General features: G+C 39.5%; 1 protein-coding gene across 1 annotated transcript in view; it reads left to right on the forward strand.

Annotated features, from left to right (window-relative positions):
* Window positions 1-87: 87 nt before the first annotated feature.
* Window positions 88-17,230, forward strand: part of HACD2 (3-hydroxyacyl-CoA dehydratase 2) — a 105,807-nt gene continuing 88,664 nt past the window's right edge. Inside the window, exons 1-2 of the mRNA XM_047875305.1 lie at window positions 88-268; window positions 2,918-3,035. Of these exons, the coding sequence (XP_047731261.1) occupies window positions 114-268; window positions 2,918-3,035 (273 nt within the window). The 5' untranslated portion in view covers window positions 88-113. The remainder of the gene's footprint in view (window positions 269-2,917; window positions 3,036-17,230) is intronic.

The raw sequence follows: 17,230 nt of genomic DNA on the forward strand, positions 1-17,230 counted from the left end.
CTCCGCCCCACGGTCTCGGCCCCGCCCCTCCCTCGTCCCTCCCTCCACCTCCTCTCAGTGCCGAGTCCGGGCGGTGGTGTTCTCGCAGGGAGAGCGTGCTCGGGGCCCTTGACATGGCGGCAGCGGCGGCTACTGCAGCGACAAAGGGGAATGGGGGTGGGGGGGGACGGGCCGGAGCCGGCGAAGCTGGCGGCGCGCGGAAAAAGAAGGGCCCAGGGCCTCTGGCCACGGCGTACCTGGTCATCTACAATGTGGTGATGACGGCGGGGTGAGGCCAGGGCTCGGGGAGGCGGGGAGCGAGCCTGGCCGGGGAGGGGGCTCTGCGGCCGGCGGGGCCTCCGGGCCCCCGCGCAGCGCAGCCCGGGCGGTGGGTGTCTGGGTCCGGGCTCCGGGGCACTGTGGGCAGCCGAGCGCTGAGCCGGCCCGGGTGCCTGCCCGGAACTGCCGTCTGGGCGAGGGGCCGAGCAAGTTCTCAGGGACTGGGTGTGCCCGAGCTGGAGTTCCCGGGCACCAAGGGGGTACGGGTTTGAAAGCCGCCCTGGGGCTGGTCCCCAGGGCCTTGGAAGGACGGGTGGGCTGGCCAGGGGTCGGCCATCCTGCAGCGCGGAGGAGAGCTCTGGCGGCAAGTCACGAATGCGAGCCATTTCCCCCAAGGGGAGTGGAGGGAGCTGTGGCTGCAGAGTGACCATATATTTAGGCGGCTGTTTTCAAAATCCAGACTGAGCTTTAATCTGAAAGGTAGTGGAAAAGCGTTCAAAGTTTTTGACCAGTGACATGAGCAGAGCTGTGCTTTAGATGAGTTGAGACTTTTTAGGAGGGATTGGGGTAAGGAAGAAGGAATTGGGGAGGAGGACAATAGACCCTCCAAACTGGTTTTACCTTCTCTTGTTTCTCCCTCATTTCAGCCCATCCCTTGCCTCAGCGGGTTTAGTTCTAGTTCTGACACTAACTAGCTATGTGACCTTGGATAAATCACTTTGCTTTTCTTGTCCTCTGTTTCTCATCTGTAAAACTAAAGAATTTGGGTTAGGTGGGCTCCAAGGTTCCTCCAGTTCTTTGATCCCATAGTTTTGGTGAGGAAGATCACAGGATCAGACTATTTGTTGTTGTTGTTTTTTTAAGATTTTATTTTTAAGTGATCTGCACCCAACGTGGTGGGGCTCAAACTTAGAACCCTAAGATCAAGAGTCGCATGCTCTGCCAGCAGCCAGCCAGGCGCCCCTGTTACGTATTTTTAATTCGTATTTATTTATAAAAGATTTTCCCTAACATTTTATTATGAAAATACTTAAAGATGCAGAAAAGTTTAAAGAACTCTATGGTGAACATCTAGTTTTATTTATTTTTAAAATAGGTACTACATTGGCAGGTGTGTAATTCAAAATATTACCTAAGAGCATACAGTGAAACTCTTCCCTCTCACCCTTCATTTCCACCCAGATCCCCCTCCCTGGAGGCAGCTAATTTTGTGATGCTTTCACATCTTCACATGCTGATACAAGCAAATATGTACACACACACACACACAGCCTTTTTTAAAAATGCTAATGTCATGTTAGCATTTCAGCACCTTGCATTTTTCACCCAAATATATATAGAGAGAGGTTTGTGGACTTGATTGTTTTATTAGAAATGGCTGGTGTTGAAATGTAGTTTCAAAGAGATGGTGACTTGCTTGACTAGCTTGAGATCATGGAACTTGTTAGCCGGAGATCTATATCTAGAATCTATTTCTCTTGACTCACAGGCCAGTGAAGAAATACTACAGATGCAAGTTTTCTTTATCACATAAATCGTCACAGAGTGACTTTTAAAAGAACATTCTGGAATATGTGTGTATTTATATCTATATGTAAATTCTTATCAGCAAGGGCATTAATGAAAGCATTGGACTGGAAAGAGATTTTAAGGTTCATTGGGGAAAAAGGAAAGAAGCCTTTATTCCTAGGTGATAGAGAGTAGGGAGTGGTGTCTTAAGCCAAGAAGAGAAATTGGGATTTTGAGAATAAAGTAGGCTTTTTTTTTTTTTTTTGAGGCTGCTAATGTTGAGACAGTTACACCATTCAAGAATTCATTTCTTTTACAAATTCTTATTTGATGTCTTTGTATGATAGTTTCTGGAAATAACATAGATCATATATCCCACTGCCTGGTTGAGATTGTACATTATTTAGGTAAACCTATTGTTGCTTTCAAGGACACATACCTTAATAATAAACGTCCATTTGTTTCATTATGGAGCTTAACAAAAAACTACAGGGCCTGAGAAATTCATTTTTGAGAAGGACACAACAGAAATGTAACATTCCCAGTGATAGGCCTAAGTGTTTCCCTGTTTTGTGTTTTGTATTGATCTGGATTAATTGATTTTGGGAAATTGAGCTAAAAATCCTTTTTTCTTTAAAAAACCCACCTTTTATTCTTATTTCATTTGCAATTTTAAAAGAATAGGGTATAGGTATGTTTCTGTGAGATACTTGTGACAATAGTTTAAAACCTCTTTTCTCCTCCCTATTATTATTACAGACCCTCTGACTGCACAGGCCATTTAAAATTTTCCTGTAACAGCTTTTTTTTTTTTCTCTTGTCTTAGACATTCTGGCACTTAATTTAGCTGCTCAAGGACCAATTTAGCTTATTCTCTTCATTTTGGCCTTGTTCTCAACAGGCAAGTTTGCCAGAAAGCTGAGCTCCAGATGGGTGAGGTGCCACTGTGCTTTTGCAGAGCACTCTTGGTTGGGTGTTGGTGGTGGTGCATTACAGCTTGGCATTTGAGGGCCATAGTTGATAAATCCAGGATGCTGATTCTTCAGGTCACCTTTAGCAGTATCTTTTGTTGCCAAATTTCAATTACCTCAGATCCCCACTTTTTTTTTTTCTCTCTCTAATGGCTCTTTTTTTTCCCTCTTTTTCACAGGTGGCTTGTTATAGCAGTTGGTCTGGTCAGAGCATACCTGGCTAAGGGTAGCTATCATAGCCTTTATTATTCCATTGAAAAGCCTTTGAAATTCTTCCAAACTGGAGCCTTATTGGAGGTAGGTACTCAGATTTGTTATTGTTATTGGTTTCCATCGTGATAAAATAAGAAACACGCTACTGAATTATATTGAAGGAGCCATAACTCTGTTGGATTTCCTTTAAATTTGAGAACTTGCCTCATAGCATACTATAATGTTGATGACCAGATTTATCTTTGTGACATTCTGGATAAGGCAAAGTCTCATTGAATTTATATTACCTGGAATATATTTTACATCCAACTTCTATTGGAAATCAAATGAAACAAGCTTATAAGAGGATTGTTTTTAATTCTAGGGAAATCCTAGGGAAGTGTTAGCAAACTCAGATACTCTCAGCAGCCAGCTTATGATGGAAACAGTGAAGCTGGTAAGTGTAGGATGTTAGGAATGGTAGGTCTAAGAAACAGTAGATCCTCTATAAATGCATCAAAAAATTGTTTTAAATAAATGTTCATTAATTTCCCTGTATGAAGAATAACACGTATCTAGTCCTGTCTCCTGTGTTCAGTGTATGTTAGAGTTTTTGAGTGGCAAGTGACAAAAACTCAATGCAAGCTATTCTGAGCAAAAAAGGAATTTACTGGCTTTATAGTTGATAAAAATAAAAGGTTAACTTACAGAATCAAAGGGACCAGCTCAGTTATGAGACCCCAGGATTGGATTGGACTTTGTCAGACTCTTTCCACCTCTCATCTGTGTTTATGTCTGTTTCTCTTTGAATGTTGGTCTAAGGCTCCCCTACTATAGACTGCCTTCTCCACATGGAGAAGTTCTAGGGAAGGGTTCTGGTTGACCTTACTTAGACCAGTCACTCTTGTCTGTGATGTGAGTTAGTTGATTAGCCAGGTCTAGGATATAAGCCCATCCTTCTGGCCAAAGGGACTATAAGCTTTGTTAATGGAAAAGGAGGTATAGGGTAGCTTTGGGCGCATAGTTCATTACGGTTGCAACAAAGATCTGGTATTCCGTTTCATTTCACTTAGCCTCCAGGACAAGCCCATCATGTCATTTGGAAGGTTATTACCTTTCACCTCCAGGAAATGACATGCAACACCTTAAGCTCCCACCTTCACATTTGAAAGCAGAAAGTTGTTTTCATTTTTTTTCCCTCTCAGCAGAGGTTTCAATACTGTCCATATGTACATGTTTTAGGCAGATGGTATGGAAAAGTGAGCTTCCAGCTGTGAATCCAAGTACCCGTACTGTAACTCTGCTGGTTTTACCAACTAACTCTGTGATTTTGAGCAAGTCATTTACTTCTTGTCCACAGCTTCTTCTCATTTGAAATAACTAGGTTAAAGTCGATTTCCAAAGCCCCTTCCTGCCCTAACAGTTTGAGTCTGAGGAAACTTCAGCAAATCCTTGTGTGGGCCATTTGTTAAACTTCGAGTTTTGAATTTTTTTGGAAAGAGCCAAAGTAAGTAGTACCTTGCCTCTCAGAGCTTTGGCCAGCACAATTCTCTCAAGCTGTAAAGAAGCAAGTTTGGAGCCAGGACCATGAGAAACTTGCCCCAGTGCTTGACACAGTACGCAGGTGTGCCCAATTAGAATATTTCATTAATTTAAAGGGGTTCTATCTCTGTAAGACTGTAATAATAGAGGTATAATTTTTAAAATTTCAGTATGTCTCAGGGAAGGTAGTGACATTAAATATGTTATACACAAAATCCACTCAGGAACCAAATCTTACATTTTGAAGGATTAGCTCATTTATCCCTATAGAATTTTGAACAGGGATTTAAGAAAACATTTTGGATTTTTGGTTTTATCTCTGTTATCCTCACTCAGAACCAATTAGGTGACAAATCCTGGATTTAATTTTGGGAAAAGGATTTTGCAAAATGAAGTGAGGGCTCCCAGGAATAGCAGGGAATTAGCTGTGTAGTTGTCAGTCACGGCAGTAGACCCCTCAGCCTGGGGCAAGAGAGCAGGCTTATGAAAAGTGCATTTCCTGAGTGGTCGGTGAAAGGCTATTTCATGTCTACTCCACCTGCATCCTAGAATATATTACGTGTGCACAGTGTTGTTGAAGTATAGATTAGTTATCCTCATGGGAATTATTAGTGTTTGACAATATATCTTTTTTGCAAGGGGAGAAAAGGAGAAAATGATCCCAGGGAGGTTGCTCATTTATACCTCTGTATGCTGAATGTCATTATAATTTTGTTTTATTGAAGGATAATTAGCATACAGTGTTAATAGTTTCAGGTGTGAAATATAGTGATTCAGCAGTTCTATACATTACTCAGTGCTTATCAAGATAAGTGTACTCTTAATCTCCTTTATCTGTTTCACCCGGCTTCCCCCAACCTCTGGCAACCACCAGTTTGTTCTCTATATTCAAGAGTCTGTTGGCGGTTTTTTTATTTCCTAATATCCTGTGTCTTTGACTTTTATTTTCCTCTGTCTCTTTTGCATTTTTTGCCTTATTTTAAATTATAATTCTAGTATATTAATACACAATGTTGTATTAGTTTCGGTGTACAATATAATAATTCAGCAATTCTGTGCATTACTTAGTGCTCATCGTGATAAGTATACTTTTAATACCCTTCACCTATTTCACCCTTCCCCCCACCCACCTTCCCTCTGGTAACTATCAGTTTGTTCTCTCTCATTAAGAGTCCATTTTTTGGGTTGTCTTTTTTTTCTTTGCTTGTTTGTTTTGTTTCTTAAATCCCACATATGAGTGAAATCATATGGTACTTGTCTTTCTCTACCTGACTTACTTCACTTAGCGTAATACTCTCTAAAATCATCCATGTTGTTGCAGATGGCAAGATCTCTTTCTTTTTTATGGCTGAGTAATGTAATATACGTATATGTATATATATATATAATATTACATATATGTACATATAATATTATATCATTGTATATGTATACTATTATAAATGAGGTTACTTGTATCTTTGCATGCTGAGTGTTAGTAGATTTTGTGGGAGTTTGCTTAAAAAGCAAATGGAGATTACTTGTTGTTTGCAACAAACTTCAAATTTTTTTAGGAAAATGTAACACTATGCTTTTCAAAAGATTTAAAAACATATGCCAGGCAAGTGCAAATGGGACGAAGTAGTATAATAAAGTAAACGATTTTTCTTCTGAGGAAATTAAATAATGTCTTGCAAAATGGGTGTATAGATATACTGAGTCAGTGATACAATAATGTATCTTTTTTATAAAATGAACACAAATCCTAATGTTTTTGCATGCTTGTTGGACAGTGTCTTGAGTGTATTTTATAGATACTTTTGCTAGTTATTCCACAGGTGATCATTTAAATAAGTGTGTGTTTGAGTTGCTGTAATGTATGCCACGGAGGTTGAGCCCTTACTAATAGAGAGCTTAAAGTCTTGTTGGGTAGATGATTATATTAGGGCTCTTGGCTGGAGATTACAGAAACCTCCTTAACCAACTTGAACCGTAAGGGGACTTTTTTATAAGTTTGTAAGATGTCCTATGGAATCCAAGGACAAGGATGCACCCAGAGCCCTTCAGGGAACCCAGGGATTCTTGCGGCACTCTTATCTCTGCTGTTCTCACTTTAATTGTCTCTGATTCTTTCTTCCCATCTTGCACACTAATTTTCTTGGTTTCTTAATCTACATGGCAAATAATGGTAATAGCCAAAAGCTTCTGAGACTATTGCTCCTGCAAACAAGGGAGCAACTAATTAGAAATAGAATCCTACCTGCTCCCAATTCCACATTCCCAGTGAAGGGCCTGAATTGTCCAGCTTGAATCAGGTTCTCATTCCTGGTCACCTGGTAGACAGGAGCAATTAGTCATATTAACCATACAGAAGTTGGAGGGAAGGGCTAATTTCTAGAAAAAGGGGTACTAGGTGGAAAGCCCGGTAAGTATTTACCAAGGCACTGAAACACAGTACAACCAAAATTACAACGTTTGAAATGATTTATAAATTGACAGAAGATGAAATATACTGATAATCTTGTGAGCCAAGAGGTCAGTGAATGAATATAGTGTGTCTTGAATTGAATCTTGAGTAATCCTGAGAGCTAATTAATATATGTAGGAAAAATATATTTTAAAAATGTCATTCGTGGGTAAACAAATTTCCATACCATAAAATTAATGAATTGGTGATACATGTTATGACACAGACGAATCTTGAAAACATTATGCTATGTGAAAGAAGCCAGACACAGAACAACACACATTATGTGATTCTATTTATATGAAATGTCCAGAGAGGCAAATCCATTGAGACAGAAAGTAGATTAGTGGTTGCCAGGGGCTGTGGGGAGGACAGAATAGGGAGTGACTGCTAATGGGTACAGGATTTCTTAAGGTGATGACAGTATTCTGGAATTAGTGGTGATGGTTGCACAACCTTGCAAATGTACTAAAAAACTGCTGAATTGTACACTTTAAATGGTGAATTTTGTGGTATGTAAATTATGCATCAATTTTTTAAAAATTCATCTATAATAAGCTGTGGGTAAATTTTCTTCTTCATTTCTGTTTTTGAGCTGTGATATTCATTGATAAGGATAGACTGCCTTTCCAGCTTTGTTAGAGTTGAGTTAAAGGTTAGAATTTAGTAGATTGATGTTGTATTATGACAGTTTAAAATTATTTCTGAGAGAATTTGGATTCAGTTAACATAAGACTATAATTATAGCAAAGACACTTAAATACTCATGATTGGATATACTTCAGTGATTGGCAGTGTGATTCCAGTTGTTTAAGAATGGCTCTGCAAAGACATTTAATTGTTGAGACTGAAATAGAACGTCATCAACATATGTACATCACTATATATATCACTTACCTACCACTGTCCAGCTGGGAATGCCTACTGGACCACAGGAATTCCTTTTCTTCCCATTCTCTTCCAGATCCTTCTATTGTTTGGAACCCCCTCACCTACAAAAAAAAAAAAAAAAAGAGAGAGAGAAAACACCCCAGTCTCACTTGTGATCTTTTCTTAGAGTTTGTCTAGGGCTGAGGCTGCAGTGGCACAACTAGTTCCAGAGAAGCAGTGGAGGAGAGTGGACAGTTTTTGTTGTGTCTTCTTACCCTACTACCATTTTCCAAGCCCCATCTCTGTAATCTGTTCTGACTCATCGTGCTTCATCTTTCAACTGCCTTCAGACCCTTTAATGACATATTCAGGAAGCTGACTTTGATTATTTCTCTAAAATAAAGCAAAATGTTGGGGCGCCTGGGTGGCGCAGTCGGTTAAGCGTCTGACTTCAGCTCAGGTCACGATCTCACGGCCCGTGAGTTCGAGCCCCACGTCGGGCTCTGGGCTGGTGGCTCAGAGCCTGGAGCCTGCTTCCGATTCTGTGTCTCCCTCTCTCTCTGCCCCTCCCCCGTTCATGTTCTGTCTCTCTCTGTCTCAAAAATAAATAAAACGTTAAAAAAAAAAAACTTTAAATAAAATAAAGCAAAATGTTAAGAACTTGTAGTGTCCATAAGAAGAAGGGGGCTCCCAGCTTGTCTTCCTGCCAGTTGTTCTGTCTGTTTACCTCAAATGGTAGATGACTTTTTTTTTTTTTAATGTTTACTTATTTATCTTTGAGAGGGAGAAAGAGAGCACGTGCATGCCTGGGAAGAGGGTCAGAGAGAGAAGAGAGAGAGAATCCCAAGCAGGCTCCATGCTGCTCATATGGGGCTTGATCCCACAAACGGGAGATCATGACCTCAGCTGAAATCAGGAGTTGGATGCTTGACCAACTGAGCCACCAGGCTCCCCTAGATGACTTTTTTCCCATAGGGATGCTTGGAGGTTACGTTCTGTGGCATTATTTAAAAAAAAAAATTTTTTTTTTTAATCTTTATTTATTTTTGGGAGAGAGAGAGAGACACAGAATCCAAAGTAGGCTCCAGTCTCTGAGCTGTCAGCACAAAGCCTGACGTGGGGCTTGAACTCATGGAACCGTGAGATCGTGACCCAAGCCGAAGTTGGCCACTTAACCGATTGAGCCACCCAGGTGCCCACCCCTTTTGGCATTATTAATATGGTAGTATTAATATGGTAGTATGCTTCAGGAACATCATTGGTTAAGTTTACTTTTGTGTACTTGTCTGGGGACATGACCACCATCTGTAATATTTTTCCTCCTCGTGAAAACATGCTAACTTCTCAAAAATAATAATTTAAAAAGGAAATTTTGAAACACAAGCTAAATGTACATTTTAGACTACCTTCATTCTGAAGACTTGTTTTGAGAAAACAGACCTATAAAAGAGACCTCTGAAATGCTCACAGAGCAGTCATAGTGGGGATATTTCACAAAAACAAAAATGACAACAAACCTCAGACAAAGTAGCTTCAAAAACACTGAAAACCAGAGGTAAACTAGGGAACTTGGGTGTAATTAATGTCACAACGTTAGAAGGGAAGAGGGATCCTGTGGGAAACAGGAGCCCACCCACACAGGCCTTCCTGCTTGATGACTCAAGCAAATAGAAGAAAATTGATATGGCATTCAAACAGGTGAGATAGCTAATGGCTATAGAAAGGAATGGACAGAACATTTTTTTTAAGTGAACTAAAAATGTAGGTGGTGTCAGTACAGGGCAGGAAGGAGGCCATAGTGCAGAGAAAGTAGGTGATACTAAAGGTCAAGAAAAGGCAAGAATTCCCAGTTACAGGCTGAGATTAAATAGATTGCAGAGCAGAAGCCATTGAGAATGTTCAGAATTCACCATTTCGAATATAAAAAAGAACATTATAAAATATGTAGTGCCAAGCAGATCAGAAATACTTCGTGTTGGTGGATTAGCTAACGTGTGAATGATTATCTGAACAATAGGAAAGCGAAATATATGAGAAAGTAGTGAAATTCAACAGACAAATAATAATGCAATAAGAACTGATGTATCTGGATTGAGGGTATACAACTTGTTCAAAAAGTAAGGTTGGAACAACAACAATAGAAAAGGTTGGAACATGTAACTCATAATCAGGAAAAATTCTAGAAAACTTTTCTGAAATTGAAAGACCAACTCAGTATGCTATTTGGAGTTCCACATTGGAGCTGTTTTTCAAGAAAAAAAAATCCTTTCCCTTTTTAGGCACCTATTTGTTAAATTTTAAAACTCAAAACAAAGATTAGCAATTTCCAGCAGAAAAGAGATCTTAAAATGTTACAGTAAAACAGCCTAAGGCCCTAGACTTTGAAGAATAAAAAAATTCACATGAAGCTAGGAGAAAGCATTAGGTTCCTGGGTAACCTTGCAATTTCCTACAAATGGAGACAATTTGAGAATACCTACAAAAAGGAATAAAACTTTGGAAAAGCCTTATCAAAGGGTATTTAGCTCTTATGTAAATAAAATTAACTAAGTCTTTAGAGTAGCAATGTTCTGAATTTGTGCAGTTTGATACAGCAGCCACTATCACATGTGGCTTTTGAGCCCTTGAAATGGGGCTGATGGGACTGAGAAACTTGAGTTTTAAGTTTTATTTATTTTTAGTTTAAATTTCAGTAAGCACATGTGGGTAGTGGCCACTCCACTGGACAGCATAGCTTTAGAGCATGATCCGGATTGCAAGGTGTCCATTTGGCATTTGATAAGATAATTCATATCTGACCCAAGTAGAATGAAATAGGAAAGGAGAGTAAAGAAGCAAAGGAAGACAAACTTAACAGTGTAAATTCTGTGTCACTCCAGAATTTAAATTCCTAATTCATAAGGTGAAAATAATAAGAACGATTATTAGAATATGTTGATGTTTTTAGATTGGGAAAAATAGGAAAAAAGCAAATTGCAGGTAATGGGAGAGGTATGGAAGGGTATGTATGAAGCTGCTACTGATGCTTATCCCCATGGAGGGGTGTGGTATTTGGGGGAGAATAAAAGGGAACTTCTCCTTTTTACTCTCTATACTTCAATGTGTGCTTATATATCACTTCCGTGACTCTTGAAATAAAAGGGAAGGTATAATAAACGTAATACGTGGGACGCTTGGGTAGCTCAGTCAGTTGAACATCTGACTCTTGACCCCAGCATCATGGGATTGAGCCCTACATGGGGCTCTGTGCTGAGCATGGAGGCTGCTTAAGGTTCCCTCTGCTTCTCTTCCCTGCTCACGCTCACTGTCTCTCTCTCTCAAAAATAAAAAAATAAATAAAAATAAAAAATAAATGTAACACATAATACAATATAATAGGAAACAAAAAGAGAAAAATAAGATTAAAACATTTTTTGAAAAAAGAAAATAGGCAGCTTAGATAGATTACCTTGTCACTTAAAATGATGTACAGAATTTTACATCTGTTGCTAAAAAAGAAAAAGGAAAGGGACGCCTGGGTGGGCTCAACTGATTGAGTGCCTGACTCTTGATTTCTGCTCAGGTCATGATCTCACGGTTGTTGGGCTTCAAGCTGGGTGTGGAGCCTGCTTAAGATTCTTTCTCTGTCTCTCTCCCTCTCCCCCTACTCTCAAAAAAAATAATAAAAAATAAAAAAAGGAACAATAACAGTAAACCTACAAGATGACCAAGTATAGCACAAATGTATCACTTCTACTATTTATACAAATAGATTCATTAATTTTATCAAAATAAAAAGGGATACTGATGGTTAACATTTTAAAAAACAAAATTCGGGGCGCCTGGGTGGCGCAGTCGGTTAAGCGTCCGGCTTCAGCCAGGTCACGATCTTGCGGTCCATGAGTTCGAGCCCCGCGTCAGGCTCTGGGCTGATGGCTCAGAGCCTGGAGCCTGTTTCCAATTCTGTGTCTCCCTCTCTCTCTGCCCCTCCCCCATTCATGCTCTGTCGTCTCTCTCTGTCCCAAAAATAAATAAACGTTAAAAAAAAAAATTAAAAAAAAAAAAAACAAAAAAAACAAAATTCAGCAACCTGTTGCCTATAAAAGACAAGCTTATTGAAGGACAAACCAGCCTGCCGTGACCAAGCATACAAGAAAAACAGGACCTCCCAGTTACAGCATAAGATAAAGTTGATAGCAGAGCAGAAGCCAAAGGGAAACTGGCAGAGTTCACAGTTTGTCATGCAGGAGGAACATGGCAGACATGTTGGTGGAATTAGTCGATGGGTAAATGATTATCGTAGAAAAGCTGGCAGAAATGTTACAGAAGTAAAATTAGAATTGTACTTAAGAAGTATCATGGTATATGTAAAAGAACACTGGAGACAAGAAATTTGGGTACTGAGACTTTACCTTAAGTGTTTTCCCAGTTTTAAGTTCAGTGAGGCTTCAGCATTTCATTATCAGATTATAAAAATAAAACAGATTGGGTGCCTGGGTACCCCAGTTGGTTGAGCATCTGACTTTGGCTTAGGTCATGCTCTTGCGATTCATGAGTTCGAGCTCCACTCCACTTTCGATTCTCTGTCCCCCTCTCACCTTCCGTCCCCTGCTTCCATGCTCTTAAAAAAAAAAAAAAGAAAGCAAGTAACGAAGTGATAAATTATAGAGGTTAGTGTAGTAAGTAAGGTAAAATTAAGTGACAAAGAGAAGATAATGGTAATTAAGGAAATTTCACCTGTTTTCTCCTTTAAAAATGACATAAAAGGGTTTTGAAAACAAGTTTAGATTGGAGTCTTTCAGGGAGTCCAATAAATACCCCCTTTTTCTTGCTTATGTTCTGAACATTGGGAAATAACTCAAAGGAATTGAATAAGGATCCTAAAAACTTTTATTAGCAATAAAGGCCTGATAGTAGCTGTAAGACAGGTAAACTTGTCTTACTGCATGTAGTGCATTTGTTTATTGTTGTAGTCAATTTTTGGCAAATTTCTAGTATTTGTAGTCAAGGATGTCCTATTTCAAACAGTGAAACGTGAACATACAATTGCTAAAATAAACATATACTGTAAGTGTATTAGAAAATCAATTCCCATAAGCAGATACTGAGGAATCTGAGAGTCTCCGGGTCTCCTGCTGCACCTGTTGATACCAGAAAGCATTTAGCTTTTATAAGACCCTATCAGGATCATGTAGATCTATTGGGAAGAATATGGATTTTATGATGGAGGCTGTGTGTTAGTGTGCAAGCTAAACAGATTTGCTAACTGAACTGCAGAATTAGATCACCACCCACCCTATCCTAGGCAGCAGCGGCCCCGGGTGGTGATGAGTAAATAGAGAACTTGAAGTTCTTTGTGAAAACCCCAGGGTAGAGCTGAGCCGAGCATTCCCCACCTATTCTTCCCAAATTTACTGCTCAGATGAGTCATTCTTCCTTTCCTGGGGTGAAGTGATTAGCAGGTGGAGAGAGACCAGAAATATTTGGGGAGATAACCCTTCTCATGGAAGTCAGAAGAGATGAAAAGGTGTTTCCCTCTAATCATAAGTTCTATATATTCATTTTAGAAAAAAAAAAAACAAACAGATAAGCATAAAGAAGAAAATGGATGGAATCAATGTTTTAAGAAAATGGAATCATACATACATATGGTATGATGATTTTCAAAACTAACCAGATACTGGTAAACATAACTCAGATTAGTTCTGGACCTCTCCACAGTAACATGAATGTGGTAGACATTTCTTGGGGAGCTGCCCAGCTCAGGAGATTTTGTCCTCACTGGAAATTCTCCCAGTTCTATGGCTATACCTCTGTTTCTTGATAGCAATGAAATCTCTACTGCCTCTCAGGCCATGAGTGGCTGATCCAGGGGTATACACCTGGCCCACACTACACTCGCCAGATTTTTCTTCTCCCAAGAATTTGGAATTTTGAGTTGAAAGATATTGGGGCCCATTGTAGCCTAGTCACATTAAATCTATGAGCTACAGCTGAGGTCTCCAAAGGTGCCTCAGTTCTGATTCCTCTTGAGACTTGCTAAACTTTATTGTGAGCAAATTTTGATTGCCATAGTCAGTAGAGTTGTGACTAGATGTTTTACAACACCTGAGGGAGTCCAACTCAGTAAAGATTTGTCTTGCATCTATCCTGACTTTTGTATATCCCCCAGGCTAACCACTCTGTAAATATAAATTGATAGTTTTGTAGTACATGTTGATACTAAAATATCCTCATGAGAAATTAAGCAAAAACTTATTAAGTTAGAAGAAGGTCGTTGTCTTAATTTTCTATTGCTGCTTCAAAGTCCAGATCTCATGGGCACCTGGGTGGCTCAGTTAGTTAAATGTCTGTCTTTGGCTCAGGTCATGATCTCCCGGTTTATGAGTTTGAGCCCCACATCAAGCTCTCTGCTGTTAACGCAGAGCCTGCTTCGGATCCTCTGCCTCCCTCTCTCTCTGCCCCTCCTCGTTCTCTCTCTCTCTCTTTCTCTTTCAAAGATAAACATTTAAAAAATAAAGAAAGATCTCATAAACTTAGCAGCTTGCTTTTAAAATAACACTCATTTATTAACTCATGGTTCTGTAAGTCAAAAGCTGGACTTGGCTGGGTTGTCCACACAGAGTCTCATAAGACTTAAATTAAGGTGTAGGTCCTACACCTTAGGTGTAGGTGGCCCTAATCTCTGGGCTCTAGGTAAGAATCTGCTAATAAGCTCATTCAGCTTTTTGGCAGAATCCAGTTCTTGTGGTTGAAGGTCTGACATCCTGCTTCCCTTGCTGTCAGCTGGAGGTCACTTCCTGCTTCTGCCACCAGCTTTGCTTTTAAAGGGCTCACTTTGTTGGATCAGGTCTATCCATATAATCTCCATATTTTAGAATCAATGGATTTGGGACTTTAATTACGTTTGTAAAAGTACCTAGATTAGTGTTTGGATAACCACCAAATAGGAATCATGGGGAATCATCTTTAGAATTTTGCCTACCACAGTTGATATAAAAAGTGAACCTGAGTGAAATCTATCATCACAAAATAATTGAGTAATTTGTTCACTCTGCCCATTGTACTCTGTAAGTATTAACACCATTTCCAACTTGCTTATTTAGTTGAAAAGGATTTCAGTGCGATCGTGTTGTTATTGCAAAAGCAATGAAATGGACTGAAATGATGTAACAGGGGATTTGAGATTCCTGTTCAGACTTCAGTTATTAAGTTAGTAAAGGTACATGAAATACAGGGATCTCCTTGGATTTTTAAAATATAACTATTTTAATATTTCTTATTAATTGTCTTTTGGGGATTACCATAGTTTTTCAGTTTTATCCTCAAAGTATCCAATCTGTTACACAATTGCTTTATTGCCTTTTGCATTATTGGTTTATTTGTTTTTATCTAATCCATCTCTGCCTTGTTGCACCATTCAAAGAATGTGGACATAAGGATCGGCTTTCTGTGATACTTTCTTCCTACCTTATCTCATGACATAACCTAGAGGATTATTTTGACACCACACTTACAAATGAATAAGACCTGGCTCATTTGTGATGATACTGTACTTTCTTTTTTTTTCTTTTGATGTTTTTACTTTGGCTGTTATTTATCTTGGTGAATATTCTAACTTCAGTTAAGATTACTTCTCTATGTCCATTACTATATTAATACTATTTTTTATTCTAGTGTTGGTCTGTATCTCTGCTTTTTTATTGTTCTGTGCTAGTTCAAAGTGCTTTCTGATATTCTTATTTTTATTTTATTTTTTTAACACTTATTTATTTTGAGAGATAGAGACTGAGCATGAGCCGGGGAGGGGCAGAGAGAGAGGTAGACACAGAATCCGAAGCAGGCTCCACTCTGAGCCATCAGCACAGAGCCCAACGTGGGGCTTGAACCCACGAACTGGGAGATTATGACCTGAGCCAAAGTCAGATGCTTAACCAACTGAGCCACCCAGGCGCCCCTGATATTCTTATTTTTAAATCCAAACTTATTTATCATAAATTGTCACATACATCTGACTGCTTCATTATGTACCCAAACATTTGTATACTGAAATACATTTTTTAAAAAGTAAATTACTTTCTATTTCGTCTTTGCATATCACTTAGAACATCGTACTTTTTAGAAATGTTTGGGTGGATAAATAATATCATCTGTGAATTTCATTTCAGGATAGAAGAAGTATTATAAAATATATGTGATTAAAAAGGGGAGATAGAGTCTACTAGGACTAAGACTTGCTATTCTGTCACACAAAGAAAACGTGATAGCCCTTAAGCACTCTACAGTTGATGCTTAACACAACACAGAGGTTGGGGCACCAACCTCCTATGCAGTTGAAAATCCATGTATAACTTTTGACTCCCCAAAAACTTAACTCCTAATAGCCTACTATTGGCCAGAAGCTTTACCAATAACATAAACAGTTGATAAATTATAAGGAAGAGAAAATGCAGTTATTGTACAGTACATTAGTAGAGTGAGGCACCACACCTCTCCTCATCCCCATCCGAAGTTAGCAAAGCTGGACCCTGGAGTCATACCCGGTCTGTGCTCCTCTTCCCAGGAATGTAGGAAACCTCATTCTAAGCACAGTTCAGGGGAAGTCAGAACTGGCAAAGGCAGAGCACTTTTAGACCTTCTCTGTAGGTCACTTGCTTCACCTGACTCCCCTTTACATAGTTCTAATACAGTTTCTGCTTGTGGGAAATGCTGGCAAGCCAAGAGAGGCCAGTTCCCCTTGGGTATTGGTTCCCAGCCTTAGAGAGTTTTCAGCACCGTGGACAGCGCCCCCTCCCTGCTTTTTCTCTCTGCAACCTAGGTTTCTGCCTGATGCTATCCTGCACCCAGAGTTCTTCTGGAACTCCAGGTTATCATTCTGTGGTCCTTGGACCACTCTGGACAGTGACTGGCCCTGCCATTTGGTTGAGAATCCCTCCCCAGAGCTGGTTCCTTAGCGTCTCTCAGTTGAAGACTTCAATGAACCCAGCTTCCCCAACGTGGGCGGTATGGTAAGGAGTGCCAGGAGCAGGCAAGAGCCCTACTGTCCCAGCTTTCTCCATATGTTTCTTCCACCTTCTCTTCACTTGTAAATATTTGGCAACCTCTATCTTTTTAATCACTATATAAAATATGTGTTTATTGAAAAAAATCTGAGTGTAAGTGGACCCATGCAGTTCAAACTATTGTTGTATAAGGATCAACTGTATATCCTTTGCTGTAATGTCCAATTGTTAATCAGCTGCCTGGATGGGTGCCTTACCACATACGTGGATAGGTTTTCTATTTGTGCACTGTCATTTGTCTTGTCTCAGCATGCTCTTTATTCATGTCTTTCATTCCTCATTTAAATCTATAGACATCTTAGTTTTCCTCAACTTTGCAGCAGGAGGTCCAGTTTATCTTGTCATATTCACACATTTGAGATTCTTAGCAGTGTTTTCTTTTGAAAAAGATTATAAGATTT

This window comes from Prionailurus viverrinus, chromosome C2 (genome assembly GCF_022837055.1).
Source record: "Prionailurus viverrinus isolate Anna chromosome C2, UM_Priviv_1.0, whole genome shotgun sequence".
Lineage (NCBI taxonomy): Eukaryota > Metazoa > Chordata > Mammalia > Carnivora > Felidae > Prionailurus > Prionailurus viverrinus.